Below are 22,717 nucleotides of genomic sequence, written 5' to 3'. Positions count from 1 at the left end.
GGTCACAGTACATAGCCAAGGGCCATTTACTGCCCGATTAGTTTCTTGTACTCACATGAAGCTGAGGAAAGGGAAGTAGTGCCAGAGCACGTTCTGCACGGCCAGCAGCACGATAGCCAGCGGGACGATCTGGTCCCCGATGCGGGCCGGAAGCCGCAGGACGTAGAGCCAGGCCAATGAGAAGATGAAAGCGATGCTCGCCGAGAACAGGGTGCCCAGGGCCAGGTAGCCGAGCACGCGGCCACGGGCCTTGGAGTCGCCCAGGAGCCGCCACGTGGACTGCATGGAAAGAGTGGGGTAGGAGGGCAAGTCTCTGGGTCAGCTTGCGTAGCCAATGGTGCTGAGCTCTATGGAGAACGCGCAATGTTCTCCAGTGGATTTCACGAAGGGCTAGGCATAGTTACTCGGCCACGATTCTTGCCCAGTCGAATGAAGCGTGGGCCAGGATCACACGGGCTCAGAAAGAGAAGCTTGTTTATTAAATAATTAGTCTTAGAACTATTCAAAATAAAACCTGGTGTCGTGCAACAGAAAACAAAAATACAAAAAAGAAATGAGTGCTAGATGTATGTGAAGTTCTCGTCTGTTTTGTCTCACTGTTTGCTATAGCACATTTCATCCCCTTTGCATTGACCTTAAATGTGGTTAGGTCAAAAGTAGGAGTAAAGATAACATGGCACGCTTTCTGAACATTGGTGAAATAGTTGTGCCAAATTAATGCTTGATGAGATAGGAAATGTGGGCATTATGGCAGAACCAGGGGCATTGTGGCTAACTCTTGACCTGAGATATACAGGATGCTTTGCCTAAGACTCTCTCCAATTCTGAAAAGTAGGCTTTAGATGGTTAGAACAGGGATTTTTTCGGCGTATCGTTGTCAGCGATGTAGTGCATCAGAATACAGCTAAGAAGCAGTAACTAGCCGACTGGTTAACTAATAATAAATAGGGTTTATGGGTGTTTAACGTCCCAAAGCGACCAAAGCTTTGAGGGACGCCGTAGTGAAGGGCTCCGTAAATTTAGACCACCTGGCGTTCTTTAACGTGCACTCACCTCGCACAGTACACGGGCCTCTAGAATTTCAGCTCCATCGAATTTCGACCGCCGCGGCCGGGATCGAACCCGCGTCTTTCGGGCCAGCAGGCGAGCGTCATAACCACTCAGACACCGCGGCGGCTAATAATAAATAGTTAACTTTAAACTATTACTCTTAGGCTTCTTATATATTAAGAGGTGTGTAGCCCACTGTAATTAATATTCATATCCGTTTTTTAGAAAATCAAAAACAGGGTTGCCATCGCCATGAGACTTCATAAATTTCAGCCATTTCTCGCGCCATTCGAGAATCACGCGCCTGTGGAGAGCGAACAAATAAGTTTATCAAATCACGACATTCCGTGGTGCATGTGCGACGTGATAATCTCTTAGGTAAAACACCTTTCATTTTTTAACGAATTGTTATTAGCGAATGCGGAGGCTTATTACAGTTGCAACATAGGTGCTCCGGACAAACCATATTGCTACGTTTGGTGCTTCATTCACAAAAAAATGCACATTGGCTTGGGCGCTATCACTGCCAGTCTAAAATGGGAGTAAGAAGGGGACAAAAAGAAAACACCTACATCGTTGTCACAGCGCCTTTCATATGCTTGAAGAGAGCACGTAAAAAGCGCCCCAATTCACGGCCATATTTTTGGGTGGTCGTTTCCCCAGTTTTTCCCCAGAATCGGCAGCGCCCGCCCTCTCCCTCACCTGCCCGCCCCCCACCCAGCTGCTAGCACTCAGATCAAATTTCTGGAAGTGTTTCAGTTCAAAGTAGTTATTCATGTAAATAACAGTGAGGCTGCTTGTCTATCTCCTTGATCATGCTTTGCAGCTCATTTCCTGAATGACTTAGGAAGGCAATGTCATCAGCGAATCGGAAATTCGGCAATCTCTATTAACGTTTATTCTCCACTGTGCCGAATTCATGCCTCGGAACACCTGCCGTTAATAGGCGGCGAATAGCATTGGCGAGATCGTGTCTCCCTGCGTGACGACCTTCCATTTTACTTCAGGTATTATACGTAGTAACAAATACTCCTGTGAATAGGACAAATTACGGACATTATAAAAAGAAATAGATGTAATAAATATTGCAATAAAACTTGGACCACCAAAATAAAAGAAGAGACTCGCTGTCTGGCCCCTCACTTAAAGTGAAGTTCCGGAGTCCCTGTGGAGTGCGCAACCCTCGTGTACAGCGCTCGAAGAGCGCAATGGCCTCCAAATAATGCGATCATCTCGCGTCAATTACTACGTTCTCGAAGAAATGTGTAATGGTTCCCACCTAGAAACCTGGTGGGAACTAGCATTTTATCCCGACACCATCAGCTCCTTATTTACGTTTATTGATTGCTGTCCACTGCTTTACTGTTATACTAAGCGGTGACGCATACGGTGTGCTGTCTGTGTTGCCTGCACCGGCCGTGTGCCGAAGTTGTGCGTTCAAAGCTGCTCCTGCCTTGCTCTTATCACGCTTTACTACATCCGCTTTAGAAGCTTGCCCATGCGGCGCACATGCACTAACCGACTGACCTTGTATCTTGTCGACGCACGGTTGGCTGGCGATGAGATGCAGTTTCTATGCGTTTTATTTTTATTAAATTTTTGTTTTGGAGGCGGAAGGGGAAAGGGCTACAACGGGAGCTTGGAGGAGCATTTAGGTCTCGGCGCTGGCGGGAAGCGCTCGTTTTTAAGGCGAAAGCCATTAATGGCTCATACTTGCGGCCACAACCATGTCCATCCGTCCGTCCGTTACGCTCTCCAGCAGCGTCGACCAACTCGATGAGAAAAAATATTTGTGTACGATGAGATTCGAACCACAATCCTTCCTCTCCGCAGCCGAGCGTGCTAGCGATTACGCTACTTCCTGCTAACGCATATGTAGTTCTCCTTGTCTAGTACGCTGAAGAGTGTTTGAGGAAAGGCGGCGAATCAGACGGATGCCTCCCAGACGCCCTCCAGTGTCTCGAGCATTTAAGATTCACAAACAATTGTGTTGAGCCATCAGCCTCACCCCCCCCCCCCCCTACTGATAGGCAGATGCTTCTGCTGCATCGCTTGCGGCTACGTCTGACTGCAATGCACGCTTACGATAGAAATATTGCCCGTAGGTATTTAAGACACTGCGTGAGGTTATCGAGGGCAGCCGCCGACTTCAGAACAGACTGATATTTAAGCTCACGCGCATATCTATATAGGCGACCACGGGAAGTGCTTGTGGCCTTCGGTGCATTGTATGGTAGCGTGAAGTGAACCCGTAAGCTTCGAGGGATTCTCAAAAGCATGCGAGCAGCAGCGGTGAGGTATTTGAACACCGCATCTGAGTTAAAATATCACCTGCATTTCTCACCAAACGATGCACTGTGTAGTCGGTTATGGGGAACCTGCGCTGCCAAGATGGCACTGCAATTATTCCATTCGGTGACTCAAAACTGCTTTTCTCGGCCGCTTGGGCCGCTGCAAACGCGAGAACACATTCTGCGCGATTAGATACCCGCGTTTGGCTGACAGCATTCATTGCCTAGCTTCTCTCGGCGTAGCTAAGATAGCTGACGCACGGCACGTGCGCCTTCGACAGAGCGCGGAGGCTCACGCCAATAAGCGCCTGAGGGTGGCGCGGAAAAGTACCAAGAGTACTACCCAAAACTGCTTGTTCTTCTCGCTAGGCAGTGTGTTATGGCGCTGCAATCGGAACCGCTAACTTCAGCGCAAGTTCCCCATAGTGTGTTTGTTGACTAACTACGCAGTAAGTATGACCGCAGACGACCGCCGTGAATTACTTCGTGTGCGGTTTGCGCGGAAAGAATCAGGGTACCGTTCCAGAATGAATGCATAATCTTGGCGAACACACATCAACGTGTTCAAGGTTTTTCACGCAGAAGCGCGTTTACAGTTATGACAATTTAGCTGCGTATCGCATCTGTGTCTTGCACTTTAATCACGAGCGCTCGAATGAAAGACGCTCTGTACTGCTTGGTCTCATGTATCGCATGCACGATGCCCGGCGCTAGGAAACCTTTTATTTAATTAACCAATGAGAGGTGATGGTGCATGTATGTCCTACTTTTCAGATATCTGTTTTTTACCACACCTAAAGGCATATCCGGCCAACCAGTTTTCAGGAAAACGTGAAAACCCATGCGCTCTCATCGCGCTTCACACGTTTACAGCGTTACATGTATGCACATGTCTGCATGAGAGCGTGCTCTCTAACAAACACTCTAATTTCATAACACGCATAGTCTGCACAAAGTAGCCGACTTGACGGCTCAAGCGAGAACGAAACCGCTTCAGCGACCACGTAGCAAGCCCAGCATAGCATGACTGCCGTTGAAAGGTTGCGGTTTTGAACTCGCTACGTACAACGGCCACGCGTAGCCAGAGTGCGCAGAATGCGAGCCGAAAGATTCACCGCTCGTTTTCGATGCTAACATTTCTCTGCCTCGTCTGTAGCGCGCTGTTTTAGTTAGGACTCTTGTCATTATTGGAAACGTTGGCCGCGCTGTGCGATGTCAGTGCACGTTAAAGATCCCCAGGTGGTCGAAATTATTCCGGAGCCCTCCACTACGGCACCTCTCTCTTCCTTTCTTCTTTCACTGCCTCCTTTACCCTTGCCTTACGGCGTGGTTTAGGTGTCCAACGATATATGAGAGATACTGCGCCATTTCCTTTTCCCCCCAAAACCAATTATTATTATTATTATTATTGGCCGCGCTGCTCTCTTCGTATTGCATCGGCGATTGCCCACGGACGGCGAAAGAGAGTTCCTCGAGAAAGCTCACGAATTCGTCGCCAACCGCTGCCGCAGTAATCCGAAAGTGGTGGCGCCGTGTGTACTTTGCTTTTATTCACTTTTCTAGGTTGTAATGGCTATGTATCCTGCGAAAATGACGCATTTCCTACCGTGAGACGCTAACCAAGCGATGAGTCCAGTCTGACTTAAAGGCTCCCCTTTAGTGTCCCATTAATTGGACTTTATGCTTCCCTCAGTTAAGCGCAGGCCAGATCAGTTTAGCGGCATGCAGGAAGCAAACACAGGCGCAGGACCGGCAAAGCGCTTAGGGCTATGCAGTTCAATGAAGCCCAAGCACGGACGGCGCAAAATTTCGAGCAGAAGTACCCGACGGTTTCCGTTTCACCTGAAAATGTTTATTTGCGCAGCCTATCACTATTGCGATTTCACGTGCTCACAGGCCTGAGCTTAGCACCGTGTAATGCTTTCCTGGAGTTAAAATTCATATTACACTCGCCTAGCCACAAGCAACGTGCTGAGGCTAGCGCAATTTCTCCAGTTTTCACATCGTAAAAACGCAAAAACATTTTAGCACCTTAAGTTTGACAAAATCGGTACCGTAACAATACAACCGAAAGCTGTGGGTCTATACCAGTTGTGTACATTCTGAAGCAAACACGCGGTATTGGTACGCATAGAGGGCGCTTTTAACCTTTTCGCGGGCGGCGCCCCTGTGCGCAGGTGGCTTATAGGAGAAACGAGTATGATTGAAAGATGCAAAGAGGCTGGGCGTGCACGCTCGCTGCTTGGGTTCGAAAACCAGCTATACTGGCCGTACTAAACGGCGGAAATGCATGAGAGTATCGGAATAATTCTCAGGAAGGTTTAGGCATTCGAGATTGGTAGAAAACGATGAATACGTTTATTTTTTTTTGTTTTAACCTACCCGCTCTGTCCCTAAGCACTGCTTGCATCCACACTGCTTGCGTCGAACAGTTAAGAGTGCCATAGAAAACGAATGGCGAACGCTTTTGACGGCAGCAAGAACGTTAATAGTAAAAAAAATGCAAACCTGCTGAGGGGGGATCTGCGAATATGTTGATTGTTATAATCAAATCTTACAATATATGAAAAACTGCGCTCAAACTGTTTTCTGTTTGAAAACGATTTTGTCCACGCTTGTTGTGTATGATCCGCTTCCCCGCACACACGCTTTTGATCTCAAGCCCACAGCGCTCTCTTCCACGTTGGCACATATCATTTAAAGGCGAAGAAAGGTGGCGAGGACAAAGCAGCGGTTTGATGTGCTACCCTTTCATACAGACGTTTAAACATGCACACAATGAGACATGAAATTGCTGTCTATACTTTGTGACGGATCGAAAGGAGCGCCAAAAACCATTCTCGCCTAAAAATATCACAAAATTGGGGCTGTTTGCACTACTCAGTACTATGATAGAAAGAACATGTCACTTAGTTACGTCAAAATTTACATACATGCAAGCGAAATGGGTTTTGTTTAGCGTTCTGAAGTATATGACACGTTTGCAATCTGTATTTCGCTATCAAAATATGGCGCGATCTACTTCACGCCCATTCTGGATGGATGGATGGATAAGGCTGAACCCTTTAAATCGCGTGGTGGCTCAAGCCACCTAGCCATCACTTATAAAATTTTACTCTTCTCTTAATTTTAGCCAACAATCAGATAACCTTCGCTTGGTTACTTCTACCCGCTTAAAATCTACTTTCCCTTCATTGTCCTTGAACCCCGATGCCTTGAATAAATCAGCCCCGCTGCTTTCCACTGCAGGGTAAAACCCTTAATTTTTACAGAAGAGTATCAAGTGTTCAGCCGTTTCTTCCTCCTTTCCGCACGCAACGCACAACGTGTCTATCTCAAGGTACCTGAGTCTATATGTCTTAGTCCGCAAAACTCCCGTTCTGGCCTCAAACAGCAAAGAGCTTCCCCTACAATCATCATAGACATTTTCTTTGGCAATTCTCCGCCTAAAAATCCTGTATATTCCCAGTGCCGATTTCGTCAGCATCCCTGTTTTCCACAGAGTTCTGTTTCCTCAACCTTTTTCTTAACCGATAATTGCTGATTTGCACCAACCCCCCCCCCCCCCCCCCCCCAACTGCTGTCCAGATATTTGCTTTTCAATTTTCTAGTTCGCTTTCTTCATTTCGTGTCAACATTCCTCGTGTACAGGTACCTGAAAACTTTCCTAGCCCACTGCTTTTCCCTCATTTTTCTCAATCGCTCCTCAGATGCTATCTTACTGCTAGCTTCTCTACTCTCGAACGATACCCGTCCCATATCACCTTGTACCCCCTGATTTGGTGCATTGCCATGTGCTCCCAAAGCGAGCCTCCCTACGCCATGTTGTTTAATTTCTAACCTTGCTTGAACATCTGGTCTCATGCACCGGACCGCATTACCGAAAGTCAGGCTAGGGACCATCATCCCTTTCCAGATCCCTCTTACCACTTCATACCTATTGTAATTCCACAGTGCCATATTTTTCATGACAGCTGCATTCCTACTAGCTTTATTCATTACATATTTTTCATGCTCTGTCAGATACTCAGCACCGTTATTTATCCCCACCCCAAGATACTTGTACTCATTCACTACTTCTAGCGTAAACTCCTGTATTCTATGCTCGCCGAGCTCATTAAATATCATGACTGCAGATTTTTTCTTGCTAAACTCGAAACCTAATCTATCTCCCTCTCTACCACATATGTCTATCAACGTCTGTAAATCTTCCTTGCTGTAAGCCATTATCACTATATCATCGGCGTATATTAGTCCCGGTAATGACTGTTTCATTCATTCTCCTTGCTTGAAAAAAGAAAGATTGAAGCCTAGTCCGCTCCTCTCTAGGTTGGTCTCCAACCCTTGCAGGTACAGCATGAACAACACTGATGGCGCCATCTGTCCTCTAATTACGCCACTGAGCATGCCGCTCGACGAATATCATCTGGACACCTGTGTTTAAATACATGTAATGAGAATTAGAAATGTGGTAAAAAACGCGTCGAAATAAGATATCTAGTTGTCCTCGCAGCCCGTTGTACCACCACGTTCCGAGATGTACAACTTCGACAGTTAAAATGCAAAATAATTTCAGGGTTCAGTGTTTATCAGCTGTAGGTTAGTTATTTTTATTTACGTCCAAATATTGGTTTCGTTTTATGGGGTTTAAAGTCCGAAAACGACTCGGGCCGTAAGATGCGGCATAGTGGAATGCTCCAGCATATTTTCGACCACCCGGGGTTCTTGAACGTGCCCTGGCATCGCTAAGTACACGGACCTCTAACATTTCGCCTGTATCTAAATGCGACCTCAAGGGCCGAGATCAAACCGGCCTCTTTCGAGTGAGCAGCCGGGCGCCATAACCGCCCCGGTGGCTCACGTCCACAGAAGTCAACCGGGAAACCTTGTGGAATATTAGCACCCATTGGCTGCAAAAAGTGACAAATAGATCCGCACCATTCAAACGAGAACTGTCTTCTTTCTGCAGGTTTACATGATTATAAACAATAGTGCGTCCCTCCTTACAGCGTGAATTGAAGTGTTTACGAAAGCATCAGTGCATAAATCACTGAAAATGCGTTGACAAAACCTTCAAGTTCGAGATTTTGGGACAATTTATTACGGGCGATATGCCCTTTCACGCGAGTTTTAAAAGGCACGCATACAATTAATTTCTGTGTGCAGAGTAAGTTGAACGCTGAAAAGTTTATTTTGGACATATTTACAACATGCCCATAGGAGAGGCAGAAAAAGGAAGACAAAAGCATGCCTCCTGATGAGGCCTACACCTCGGCTTACACATGAGGACAGTGGTGACAAAACGACAAATCATATGTACAAAGAAAATCCTTTTACAATAAAACAACAGCGTACTTTAGGGTAGGAAACCTAATATCATATTGAAAAAAGAGAAACACATTCCTAAAATTCAAACTAAAACACAAGCATGACACCGTTATGGCCGAACTGATTAAGCAGAAAAATACACACAGAACTAATACCTAGCCGAACCAAAATCATTAGCATATCACACCTTGTTTGTTGGCGTGTAGAGAAGCCGAACACAGGTTCTGCTAAGTTATGTTATGAAATCAGGTGCAGTGTCTCAACAGAGAGTGGAGAATTAAGAACCTTAGCTCTCACCTTGACCTTCTTGCGGACCGTGAACTGGTAGTGGCAGATCTGGCATCTGCCGTCCGCCGTCCGTTCTATCCAGCTCTCGAGGCACTCCTTGTGGACGTACCCGATCGTGCCTGAAACACAACGGCGGCAAATGTTTAGGAGTTTAGGTGTCTTCACCAATTTATTATAAGATGTGGTTGGTTTGGTTTGGGTTGGTTGGTTGGCTATGAGGGACGCCGTAGTGAAGGGCCCCAGTCTAATTTAGACCACCAGGGGATATTTAACGTGCACTGACATCGCACAGCACACTGGCGCCATTGCGTTCCGCCTCCATCGAAATGCGGCCGCCGCGGTCTGGTTCGAACCTGGGAACTACGGATCAGTAGCCGAGCGCCCTATCTCCTGAGTCACCGCGGCGGGTAATATCTTTCGCATTTGCGCTCATAAGCAGACAAGTGCAACCTTGTAATCTTTTAAGGGTGGAAGGTAGGGGAGGAGAGACGGAAAACTGGGGGGTATCTGTTACTGCAGCAGTCACTAGGGATAACATCGTCGCTGCAACGAAGCTATGCATTCAGTCCGCCGCATTCTGTGCGATTAGCCCCGTGGTTCGCACATGCGCAGTAACCGGCGTAGCATATTTTAGAGATGCTGTCATTGATGCATGTGGTGCCCCGGCGGCAGCAGAGCACGTAGGCACTAGGGGGCGAACTGAAAGTTTCGCCTAATGGTGTCTTCGGCTGACGGCACTCGTAGAGTTTTCCACGCACTCGTGCGGTGCCAGACGTTCGGCTGGATGTCACTCGTGTAGTGCCGTACGTTCGGCTGGGACGAGCACAACACGACTGTGCGCTAACCACCGTGCAGACCGACGGTGGGGCCGGTGGAGCACGGTGCAATCTCTTCGAACAGCGCGTGCTGAGCAGGCGTCGTGGGCAAACGACGCTGCTGGGAAGCATCAACGAAGAGCAAAAAGCAAACAAACTAAGCATTAAACGTGGGCATATATTAAGGAAATGTAGAAGATTTTAGTGGCTGAAATACATCTATTCGCGCTGCAATCACGTAGCCACCGGCTGGCGAGCCATGTGCATTGCGCTTATGAAAAAATAATGGTTTGTTAATATTTTTAGTGCAGCGAGCCGCAGATGCGGATCTTCCGGCATGCCTGCGCTTTATGACATCGTTCTTTTTGTTAGCGTGAGCAAAGGTTAAAAGATATATATCAATAAAGCGACCAATTGGGAAGCTGAGATTGGATTGGGGATCGTCAGCGGATATTTTTGGAAGTTACTCTAGCTGCTCAAAAGCGTATGCATCGAAGCCGGGGAGCATATCGCCGTGGTCTTGGGTCTTGCAAACCTGCACAAGTACAATCGCAGTATTTCATGAGCATGCTCGTGGTTCCCGCATTTCCCACCGTTTCTTTGAACGCCGGTCCTGCGCGCTGTTAGTGAAGAGGTTGTTGCTAACTATACAAATCGCTGACTGCAGTCGTTGGCGTCGGCCGCTCGTAAGAATGGCCTCTCAGGTATGCGAGGGTCTTGGAGGCCACGGTGAACAGAGGGAAGAAAGAGCAACGGCACACTGCGAATGTTTTCGCACGTACGGCTGAGATGCAAGTGGACATGCCACTCTTGTAGTATTTGACGTCACTTCCTAAGAACCTGCACGGAGGCAGTTCGGTCCAGACGAAGACACCATAAGTTCGTTTAGGTTTGACTTCCTATTCTGCCTCCCTTCTGGACGCAGCGCGCTGCCAAATGGAGGCTAGTACGCTTCATGCTTAAAACACCGGGTACATATTAAGGATAAAATATGAGAAGTGCAGTCAGAACGGGATGCGGGTTCAATACCCATGCGGGTTTAATATATGATACGGGTCCCATTTGGACTCAAGATATTAAACCATAATTTTGAAAATGTGGCGGAGTGTTTGAAGCACTCTGGCACGGGTCGGCCCGGTATTGCAATGCCTCCGGGATCGGCCCGGGGCATACCAGTGCGCGCCTTTTCTTTCCAACTTTTCTTCTATCTTTCAACTCTCCTACTTTCAGCGCGAGGCAGCGGCTGTGGCTCTGCTTGGGCCAGAGGATACGCCCGTGCACTTCATTTTCATTCTTCCTCTCAGCGACAGCAGCAGCGGCAGAAGCGCAGTCATACGTATCGCACAGTAGCTGTTGTTACAACCTGCACAAGTTGGAAAATTTAATGCGAGTGAACAGCTAGTTTGAAAGGCCTGCGTCTTTCGCGACGAGCATTTAGTGTTAACACCACATTTTGCTGTGCTTATTGCCTAGTTGGCCTTTAGAAAATACAGCAAGCAGCCACCAGTGGGCGCTCACTCTGCCCGTGCTCGCCGGAATCAGCCCTAGAGTCGTGCACATATCTCGTAGTGCCATGCTAAAGGGATGTTGGGAACGGTACGCGCGTCATCTCTTCCGTTCGTTGAAGCATATGCATAGGTTGTGCTGAGGTCACACACCCGCCACGACGGCTGTGTGGTTACAGCACCCGGCCGCTGAGCCGGAGCACCTGGGTTCAAACCCGGTCCCGGTGGCCGCTTTTCGACAGAGGCGGAACATAAAAAGGCGCCCGTGTGCTCTGCGATGTATTAGTAGTAGTGTAGTAGTGTAAGATGTATTAGTAGTAGTGGTAAGTGGTTTTTGTTAAAATAATAATAAAACGAAGGAAAAGATTTTCCTAGCCCCTGCATCTGCCATCGATACTGAAGCACCTGAGCTTGGGCAGCGGAAATAAAGGATAGCAGGCAGAATGGAGAAATCAAATGAAAGAGGTGAGGGGACAGGAAGAGAGGTAATATACACGAATTATTTACACATTAAGAAATGTGTCCAGGTTGTGCGCGTGATTAGTTCATGATTAAGCAATAAGAACAAACGCGCACAGCACTATGATGACTACAACTGGAGTGAAGCGTTCAGTTTGTTATTCGTCCAAGGTAGAACTCGCCGAGCGTTCGGTCACTGCGTGTCACCTGGCGGAGAACAGACGGGACGTCCAGCCCGTCTTTTCGAGGAATGCACAGAGGTTCACCAAGGTTCGCTCACGGACGCGCACACTGCACTGCGGCCAAAATAGCGTCTGGAGGTAGTCTGTTAGTACGCCCAGCACCCTATAGGCCGCAGCCATATCTCTACGAGCATCGGCGAACGCGGCACAGTAAAGGAGCAGGTGCTCTAGTGTTTCCACTGCACCGCATCCGTCACACACATCACTCGTCGCGATTCCATGACGCTGAGGACGGTCGGCGCTCCGAGCATGATGAGGACGTGCATCACATGGGCTCCGTCAACGTTTGCTCGTGGTGGTGAAATATCGACCTGAAGTGAACTGCTTTCCATCGGGCACAGTCAGTGAAGGCGTTGTGCACCTCTACGCATAATTTGCGGCCATTTTCGCCCATTGGAACCGATTTTGGAAGATTTTCCTGTCGCGCCAGGCGTGGAACGCCGTCACCGGTTAGGCCTAACGCCGTCGGCTGCTCATCGCCTTGTTGGTCTCCGAGTCTACATCGTCACAGATGGAGTACCGCGTCGATGGCGAAGTGATTTCCCCAGAAGAATTCGAAAATGATCCACGGTGGTCCCACGCCGTCCGGGCCCACAACAAGCTCTACCCCACCACGAAGCCGTCATCGTCCAATGACGCGTCAGCAGCGTCCAGTTCCCGGGCAAGTCCAGGCAAACCCGCTCAACCGCCGCAAGGCAAGTCTACTCCACCGAAAATCAAGAAACACGCTCCACTTCCTCGTCTACGAGATTCAGACCTCAAGATTCTGTTCCGCCCCGGCGGTGGTCTCGACCTGCGGCCCGTGAACGGCGGAGCTCCTCTCCAGCTTCTCTGCACTGGCGCAGAGATCGACTACGCGCAAGCGCGGAGCCAGGACAAGCTCCGAATCAACCCTTACAATAACTCGTTCACCGTGAGTACGCCTTCGAAAGCCCGAATGAAACGATATGTCCAACTTCAAGAACTCAGGCTCCACGACCAACAGTATCCGATGAAGACATACGTCGCGGCCTTCGACAACGCTGTCAAATGGATACTCTACAACGCGGTATATAGCCAGACTCAAGAAGATATTTTCTCCGACCTCGTGGCGCTGAACCCCAGCCGCCACTTCACGATCGCCGACGCCCGCCAACTAGGCCGCACCAAGTCCATCTTGGTCACCTTTATATACACTACGGAAGTTCCAAGACAGCTCGTCTTCTACGGCACCCTCTACACGAGTCATCCCTTCAAGGCGAAAGTTGAAGCATGCTTCAACTGCCGCAAGCCAGGCCATCGTGCTGATGTGTGTCCAAAAGAGCGCACTGACCTTTGTCCTCGCTGCGGTGCGTCTCATCCCATCAAAGAAACGCCGGATTGCACTCCCAAATGTATCCTGTGTAATGGAACGCACTTCACAGGGACCCGCGAGTGCAAAGTACGCTTCGAACGCTCCGACAACACCTCGGCTGTCTCCACTCTACGGACCACGACCTCGGCGAGTCCACTACCGTCTTCGCCACCCAAGAGTCCTAGGGCGTCGCGAAGCCGCCAAAGCTCCACCTCCTGCCCAAGAACTGGTCGCAGTCGCAGCCGTTCCGTGTCCTCCTTCCCACCACTTCCAGGCCAAAGGGTCCAGGACTCTTAGAAACAGGTGAGCTGGGGGCCGCAGTCTTCCTCGCTCGAGAAGGAAAACGCGGAGCTAAAAGCACAATTGTCCTCCCAGAGTCGCGAAATTGCTGTTCTAAAAGAGCAACTGCAAAACCTTTTACGGCGTGAACACTCCCCACCGACATTGCCCCCAGTAGTGCAAACCCCGACGCATCCAAACGTGCCCCGTTCCTCCTCCGTCTCTTCCCTGTCCGCCTCCTCCTCGCGCGCTACGTCACCGGCACGTGGTCTCCCTGCTAAACGCAAGTCCCCCGATGACGCCAATTCTCCCTTCCAACCAGTCACTGACAACATTGTACACCAGGTGACGGCTTTCATGCAAGATTTTGAGAAACGCATAAGGCGACGCTAAACACGTTCCGCTCCGAAACTCAAACGTGGATGAAGAACATTTCTGACCGCGTGGCGGCACTCGAGACCCGCCAGAGCAATCTGGAGGCCAATGTCGCGCAATTCCAAACTAAGATAGACGAGCCTCTTCCCAGAGGTCATACGCCACCCCCTGCATCTTCCGCTCTCTCCGTCATTGCCCAAGATGGCTGCGACACCCCAACGCATTAAGGTGTGGCAGTTGAACTGCAGGGGTTTTCGCTCAAAGCGAGATAACCTGCAGCTTTACTTACAAACCCTCTCTAACCGCGACGCCACCGCGGTCATTGCGCTTCACGAAACTCTGACGTCAGTCAAGCTCCGAAACTACACCGCATACGAACCTTCTACCCAGCCACAGACCAGGGTCGCCACGCTCGTACATCACAATCTCACTGCGATAGAGCACCCATTAGAGGTAGACGACATAGACGGTCTCCTGCTGGAGCTTCTCCCTCCCACACGCAAGTCACTTAGCCTCTTCATCCTCAATCTCTATAGCCCCCAAAAGGCCTTCCTGCCCCTCTTCTTGCGGCTTTCCGCAAGACGCTCTCGATCTGTTCGAACAACTCCCTGTTGGTAGTGGGCGACTAATGCCAATCACATCAGTGGGGGGTACCGCAAGAACTGTCGCAAAGGCACCTCCCTGTGGTCATTCATTCAGGACGAAGGCCTCTCCCTTTTGAATGACACCATTATCCCCACCAATATTGGTTCCAGTGTTCAGCCCAACACCAGCCCAGACCTCACAATTAGGAAGCACATTCGCGACAGCCGATGGATCTACACGACACACTCCTTTGGCAGCGACCATTATATCATTTCCACAGAGGTCAATATATCTTCCATTACCTCGCCAAAACGACGAGGGACAAAGGTGGTGGATTGGGACAAATTCCGCCAACTTCGGCGCCTAACCCCGAACACCATCACGGACCTCTCTGAATGGACCGCCAGTCTCAACCGCGATGTCGCCCGCGCTACCTCCACCATTCCCGAACCTGAGGACACGTCGGCTGCTGACAGCCGGCTCCTCCACATGTGGGAAGCACATGCCAGCCTGCAAAGGCGCTGGCTCAATCAAAAGCGCAATCGGCCACTCAAACGCCGTGGCGCTCATCTCGTACGCGAGATTGAAACACATGCACGCGACCTGGCCCATCAACAATGGGGACAGGTCTGCGATGGCATGAGTGGCAATTTAGGCCTGAAAGACACCTGGTCCCTCCTCAGATATCTCCTGGACCCGGGTCACACGAAGGCCACCCAACGCAAGCATGTCACACGCATCTTGCACCAGCTCCCCCTCTGAGACGATGCACCCCTTCAAGCCCTCAAAGATCAATATCTCACCACTACCCCTCTCATCCCCTCCCTCCGTACACGGGAGACCCCAACCCGGAACTCAACGCGGACATCTCTCCGACGGAGGTTCGGGCGGCCATGCACAAACTTCGGACCACGACCGCCCCCAGCGCTGACAGAGTCACCAACAAGGCGCTCCCAATCTCGACGGCCAGTCGGTGGAGCCTGTTGCAGACTTGTTCAATCACTGCTGGCGAACGGGAGCCCTCCCTTCGCAGTGGACTTATGCCCGCATAACTTTCATCCCCAAGCCAGGAAAGCCTCTTGAGATAAGGAATCTCCTTCCCATTTCCCTTACGTCTTGCATCGGCAAGCTCTTCGAGAACGTCGTCCATGGTCGCCTCCAGGAACACATGGACGACAACCTCCTCTTCCACCCAACGATGGTTGGTTTCCGTCCCCACCTCTCCACCTAAGATATCATGCTTCAGCTCTCAGAAGACGTCCTCCACCCCGAAACACGAGGCGCACGCGCGCGGTCCTGGCCCTGGATCTAAAACAGGCATGCGACAATGTACATCATTCGGCCATCTTGGACGCCCTGTCGTCCCTAGACGTCGGCACTCGTACCCATCAGTACATCTCAGCCTTCCTCCGCCACCGCACAGTTGAAATCACTTTTGGCTCACTCTCTTCCCCTGTTTTCATCCTCGGTAGCCGAGGTACCCCTCAGGGATCGGTACTCTCCCCGCTTCTATTTAATATAACTCTCATCCTCATGGCAAAGGCTCTTTCAGCCATTCCCGCCCTCTCGCACTCTTTATATGCCGACGACATCACCCTGTGGACCTCCACGGGTAATATCAGCACCATTGAAGAGACACTACAAGCGGGGGCAGATGTGGAGACCTCCTATGCCCATCAGGTCGGCCTTGCATGCTCTCCTACAAAATCGGAACTTCTGGTCCTTCGCCCCTTCGGGGAAGACTGGACAAAACTCCCCCACCTGGCACCGATGTCACCATTGATGCCACCCGGATACCAGAGGTAGGCAAAGTTCGCATCCTGGGGATGGTTCTCGAGAACAATGGCAAGAACACTGCCACCGTCACCAAGCTCACTGCTACCGTTCAACAAACCGTTCGCCTCATCAGACGAATCGCTAACAAACACCGAGGCATGCGGGAACACGACATCCGCCGCCTGATACAGGCTTTCGTCCTTAGCCGGGTAGTATACTCCCTGCCCTATATCTTCCTCTCCCGATTAGAGGAGAACAAAGTCAACTGCCTCATCCGTCAGGCGTACAAGACGGCCCTCAACCTCCCCCCAGCACACGTCGAATGAACGCCTTCTTAAGATGGGCGTAGACAACACCCTCGCCGAGCTAACCGAAGCCCATCGATCTGCCCAACTTGATCGGCTCTCCTCCACCGTAGCCGTCCGTCACATTCTTGACGCCATTGGCCTACACCCCCCTGGCTATTATACCCACAGCTTCTCCCTCCCACACCACACACGGGACCTCATCACCACTCACCCCCTCCCCAAGAACATGCATCCCGAGCAGCACGACGAGCCGCGTTATGCTCGGGCTGCAGCCCTACACAAACACTATGGCGCACAGCCGGAGAGCGTCTACGTCGACGCAGCCTCTTACACCTCCTCCTCCGCCTTTGCCCTGGCGGTAGTGTCCAATTCGTACACCGCTATTACGCAGGCACTGTCATTGCTTCCACTCCTGCGGAAGCGGAGGAGGCAGCCGTAGCCTTAGCCACCGCTACTACATCGGCGACCCACATTTTCAGCGACTCAAAGACCGCGGTCCGCAACTTTGCAAAAGGCCGCATCTCGAACCCGCTTTCCGGCCTCTAAGCTGGTCTCCCGCCCCTACCCGACCTATTCAGCTTCTCTGGGTCCCGGCCCACGCCGGCCACCCAGGTAACGAGGCGGCTCATTCTTTAGCTGGAGGTTTCGTCAGCCGAGCAGGAGCCGCCGACGCCTGGGGAGACGCTCGAGATCGAATGGTCGCGTATCACGAGATCCCTCTACACTACTGTGAGCAACGGCTAACGTATCCCCCTCCGCGCAAGTCTCTCACTAAATTGCAGCAGGTGACGTGGCGACAGCTAAAATCCCGCACCTTCCTCTCCCCTGCCCGCTTATCCCTGGTTCACCCGGGACTGTTCACGCCAGTATGCACCCTCTGCGGCGCTTCGAAAGCGGATTTTGCACACATTCTTTATCCTTGCTCTGAGCTCCTTCCACCAGCCGATTGGCAACTCACAGACCTCGAGCGATAGGAGGCTGCGGTGTCCAGTTCTGACCCGGCTGCCCAACGGCAGCTAGTGGGCTGGGCTTTGGAAGTCGCTGAGAAGCATCACCTTCCGACCACGACACGCATCCAAGAGCAATCCTATCACTAGGATGTAACAATTAAGGCTTGCTCTACTTTATAACGTTTTCACCACCACCATTCTATGACGCTCCCGTCGTTCCCCGGGCCATAATAATAATAGTAATTGGTTTTTTGGGGAAAGGAAGTAGCGCAGTATCTGTCTCATATATCTTTGGACACCTGAACCGCGCCGTAAGGGAAGGGATAAAGGAGGAGTGAAAGAAGAAAGGAAGAATAGGTGCCATAGTGGAGGCTCCGGAATAATTTCGACCACCTGGGGATCTTTAACGTGCACTGACATCGCACAGCACACGGGCGCCTTAGCGTTTTTCCTCCATAAAAACGCAGCCGCCGGGGTCGGGTTCGAACCCGGGAACTCCGGATCTGTAGTCGAGCGCCCTAACCACCGAGCCACCGCTGTTGGGCAACACGCAGCCAATGCGCGCGCGGAGGATAATTCTGTAAAGATCCCCAGGCGGTCGAAATTATTCCAGGGCCTTCCACTACGCCACCTTTTTCTCTCTTCCTCTTTCACTTCCCCTTCCTCCCTTCTTCACGGCGCGCTGGAGGTGTCCGCTGAGAAATAAGACAATTACGGTGCCTTTCCTCAAAAGTCAATTTTCGAACGCTTCACACCGGTCACCCAGGTTGCTTACAGTTGAATGTAAATAGAATCACGAACTGGTGGACAAAATTAGACTGTCCCTTACCTGTCCTTTTATTCCCGCTAGCCGCAGCTCAGGTGCTTCAGGTTTCGATGGCAGTCCGCGTTTAGCAACATCTTTTCCTTCCATGGTTATTTTATGAATAAATAGACACACAAAAAAACAACTACATAAAATTACAATTCTGCTTGCTCCTGTAACCCGCCGCGACGGCTCAGTGGTTAAGGTGCTCGTCTACTGAGCCGGTGTACCCGAGTTCGAACCAGGTCGTAGTGGCTGTGTTTTGACGGGAGCGATGCGCTAAAGGCCCCCGTGAATTTGAAATTGGCTGTTGGGAAAATGAAATGGCGCAGTATCTGTCTCACATCTCGGCTGACACATCAACTGCGCCGTAAGAGAAGGGATAAATGATGGGTTCAAAGAAGAAAGGAGGAAATGGTTGCTGTAGTGCAGGGCTCCGGAAACTAAATTGGCGGACGCTTAAGCTTCCTCTTGAAGAGTGAGACATGAGAGCGTGTCCCAGCGTTGCCGAGGTGTACACGGAACACCATCGCCCGTTCGGCGTGACGCGTGGCCCGTTGAACAATTTAAGGAAAGGACGCCTGTCTCACATATCTCGGTGGACACCCGAACCGGGCCGTAAGAGAAGGAAAATGAAATGAACAATTGCCCTTAAGGAAAGGAAATGACACCTCTCGCTGGACACCCGGATCGCGCCACAAGGGTAGGAAAAATCAATCAATCAATCAATCAATCAATCAATAAATAAATAAATAAATAAATAAATAAATAAATAAATAAATAAATAAATAAATAAAACAATCAATCAGCCAATCAATCCATAAACCGATCCATCTATCAGGTGTCCACCGAGATGCGACATTTTTCGCTCACGGCCAAAGGCACCGACGCTGACGACACCGGCTTTTCTGCGACACGAACTCCTTAACGCTTTCGCGTTAAAATTGGCTGTGGTTTAGCTCTGATTATCCCTAGTTGAATTGCGAAAGGTTCGTTTCCTCGGCACGTCGTTCGTCTACGCAGCGCCTCATTCCAACGCTCTCGAGAACTAAAACCGGTGTCTTCCGCGGTTGGAGTCACTCCGGCACGTGGCACGACCTTGTCTACCCGCATCTTCGGTACGACGCTTCTCGAGTCGTGTGACGCGTTCTTATGGTGTCTCTTGAGTGCATTGTGTCTTCCTCGCCTCGTTCTGTCATTGTTGTGTCTCTTTCGCGCTCTCCAAAATGACTACAATACACTGACTGACTGATGTTGCTGAAAGGAAGTAGGAAAAGAAAAGAGCACGGGCCCGCCTACTGGCTCAAGCCGAGCCACGCGCGCTGCCGCGCACTGAAAGTAGGAGACAAATTATAGGAGGGAAAAATTGATAGAAAAGGCACTGCGCGCTAATAAGCCCATACGCCGCGGGCCGATCCCGGAGGCAGTGCAATACCGGGCCGACCCGTGCCAGAGTGCGTCTAGCACTCTGCCATATTTCAAAAATAAGTTTAATATCTTGGCTCCAAAGACCAGCAGCCGATATTAAATCAAGTACCAGGTATTGATAGCACCACTGAGACGAATATATATATATATATATATATATATATATATATATATATATATATATATATATATATATATATATATATATATATATATATATATGTGCGATCACCTCCGACGCGTACTCTGCGCCACAGCCCCCGCGACAAGATGGAGCTCCAGTCAGCGTCCGGTGGCTAGGACTCCAAGAGGCGGCTGGACAGGCAACAGGACAGAAACAACGTCTACTACTCGCCCCCTGGTGCAAGGGGTCGAGTCACCCCCCGTACCCCCCCGCCGCCGCTACATGACGAGACGGGCCTGCGCCGAGATGGCACGCCACGCCCCGACACAGCGCAGCGATTGACTCGCCACAGGTATGACCCGCTCCCCAATAACTCACTCACCCTCATTTCTGAAACTGCGAAAATGTATCGAAAAACGGATCAGGTATGAAGCTCACGGAACAACACTAACACGATATTCAGAAGAGGGAAACGTACCCAAGGGCTTGAGGTTGCAACTAACCCCAGCGATGACCACCCTTAATGCTGACGAGGAGGCTGAGTGGAAAGGTATTCTACACGACAGTTCACTACGCCTTGTGGACCTAATTATACGGCACAGTCAACGAAAAACTATTGAATTGAAGCACATTGAAAAATGCACCCGTCTCGAACCGGATCTAACGGCGACAGAAATAACAGAGCTAAATGAATTCGAAGAACGAAAAACCAGAGAAACAGGCATGGAGAAGCTTAGGAAACTCCGGCGGGACGGTGTGGCACCAGCGCCCCGTTCGATAAACCCGCCTCCTACTAGAAATACGTTAGCCCCTGAGCAAAACTGTGCGCCTACTACTGGTCAGCCTTCCATTAGGGCTGACAACGTGGTGAACGTATCGAGCCTGCCTCTCACTTCCTCGGAACGTGCGTTACTCGCTAAAGGCCTAACCTTCTGCCCCACGACCGGAAAATTCAATGAATTTCAATTATATCAGGATCTAGATAACTTCGCAAGGAACTTACGTCTGCGTGAGTACTTTGAAAACCGCGAAACGAACCGGGAAATCAACATACCAGGGACATCCGACAAGTCATGGACTCCAAACGAACACAGGGATAGACATTTGGATATGTACATCACTGCCGTTCAAAAGGATATCCTATCATCGTATTCAAAATCAAAACCAAGAGCGGTCAACAACAACCTCTCGTCCGAAGAACGCCAGGCCCTTAACTCTTTAAGTCAGCGGTCCGACATCATCATCAAGCCTGCGGACAAAGGTGGCGCGATCGTCGTTATGGACAAGACCGAATACTTAAAAGAAGGTTTCCGACAATTGGAAAATAAACAATTTTACACCCAACTCACCAGCGACCCCACAGAAGACTTCGAAGTAAAAATTAACAGTGAGATAAAATCTCTCCTCCAAAAACAAAAGATATCCCAGGACATGTTTAAAGCAATGAAGCCGGTCAAACCAGTCCCTGGGCGGTTCTACCTCCTCCCGAAAATTCACAAACTAAACCGTCCCGGTCGTCCCATTGTCTCAAGTAATGGCACACTCACCGAAAAAATTTCTGGCGTTCTCGACTTTTTACTCAAGGACATTATACCAACTATCCCCGCCTACGTTCAAGACACTAATCACTTCCTCAAATTGGTGTCTAACATTGAAATTCCCGATGAGAGCTTATTGGTCACAATGGACGTGACGTCTTTATATACAAATATCCCGCACACAGACGGCATACGCGCGGCGGTGGATGCATACCTGCGGACGGATCCTCCGGTTCACCTGGATGGGGAAACTCTCGCAACTATTCTGGGTTTAGTACTCAATTACAACCACTTTGAATTTGAGGGAAGGCACTTTCTTCAGGTGAACGGTACGGCGATGGGGACCAGGATGGCACCTGCCTATGCCAATATATTCATGGCGGATCTCGAAACACAATTTCTGGACACTCAACCTTCGAAGCCACTCCTGTACAAGCGTTTTCTGGACGATATCTTCCTCATCTGGCCTCACGATGAAGCTAGCCTATTAACATTTATAGGGAACTACAACAAATTTCACCCATCGATATCGTTCACCCACCGCTTCTCCAAAACATCTATAAACTTCTTGGACGTGACAATACAGAAAAAGGGAAACGTACTTAAGACAACGCTCTACAGAAAGCCCACCGACCGCCCGCAGTATCTACATTTTAAGAGCAGCCACCCGCACCACTGCAAGACGAGCATACCTTACTCTCAGGCTCATAGATACCGACGGATATGCTCTGAGCTCGATGACTTTGACCGCCATGCTGAACAACTGAAGACAAATCTCTTACTGAAAAAATATCCCGCTTCCATCGTGGAAGACGCTATTCGGAAAGCTCGCGGTCTAGACAGAAATAAAATACTGAGTCCCCAAAACTTCCAGCAAGGTGAAAGGCAAACCAACCTCGTTCTCACACATTCATCAAACATGCCACGCGTGAACAAAATCCTCTCAAAACATTTTAACATTATCCAGCAAAGCAGTCACCTGTCCCGCATTTTTAAGCAGCCACCAAGAGCGGTATACCGGCGCAGCAAGAACCTCAAAGACATTTTAGTTAAATCCAGAACATCGCCCAATGCTAACCCAAACCCCGGGTGTCAACCCTGCCGAAAACCACGCTGTAAGGTTTGCTGTCACATGCTGACAACAGGAACTGCAAAAGGTACCTTCTCTGACTTTACTTTCACAATCAAAGAAACTCTAAATTGCGACAGTGCAAATGTGGTCTACATGCTTCACTGCA

The 22,717-nt window shown here is 50.0% G+C and overlaps 1 protein-coding gene across 1 annotated transcript in view; it reads right to left on the bottom strand.

Moving 5' to 3' along the window:
- LOC144118965 (E3 ubiquitin-protein ligase MARCHF2-like) overlaps positions 1 to 22,717 on the bottom strand; it is a 33,975-nt gene that overhangs the window by 8,193 nt on the left and 3,065 nt on the right. The window contains exons 2-3 of the mRNA XM_077651724.1: positions 8,967 to 9,076; positions 56 to 279 (exon numbers count right to left, since the gene is read on the bottom strand). Of these exons, the coding sequence (XP_077507850.1) occupies positions 56 to 279; positions 8,967 to 9,076 (334 nt within the window). The remainder of the gene's footprint in view (positions 1 to 55; positions 280 to 8,966; positions 9,077 to 22,717) is intronic.

The sequence above is a fragment of the Amblyomma americanum genome, chromosome 2 (assembly GCF_052857255.1).
Source record: "Amblyomma americanum isolate KBUSLIRL-KWMA chromosome 2, ASM5285725v1, whole genome shotgun sequence".
NCBI lineage: Eukaryota > Metazoa > Arthropoda > Arachnida > Ixodida > Ixodidae > Amblyomma > Amblyomma americanum.
This window is presented reverse-complemented; position numbering and strand designations above follow the sequence as displayed.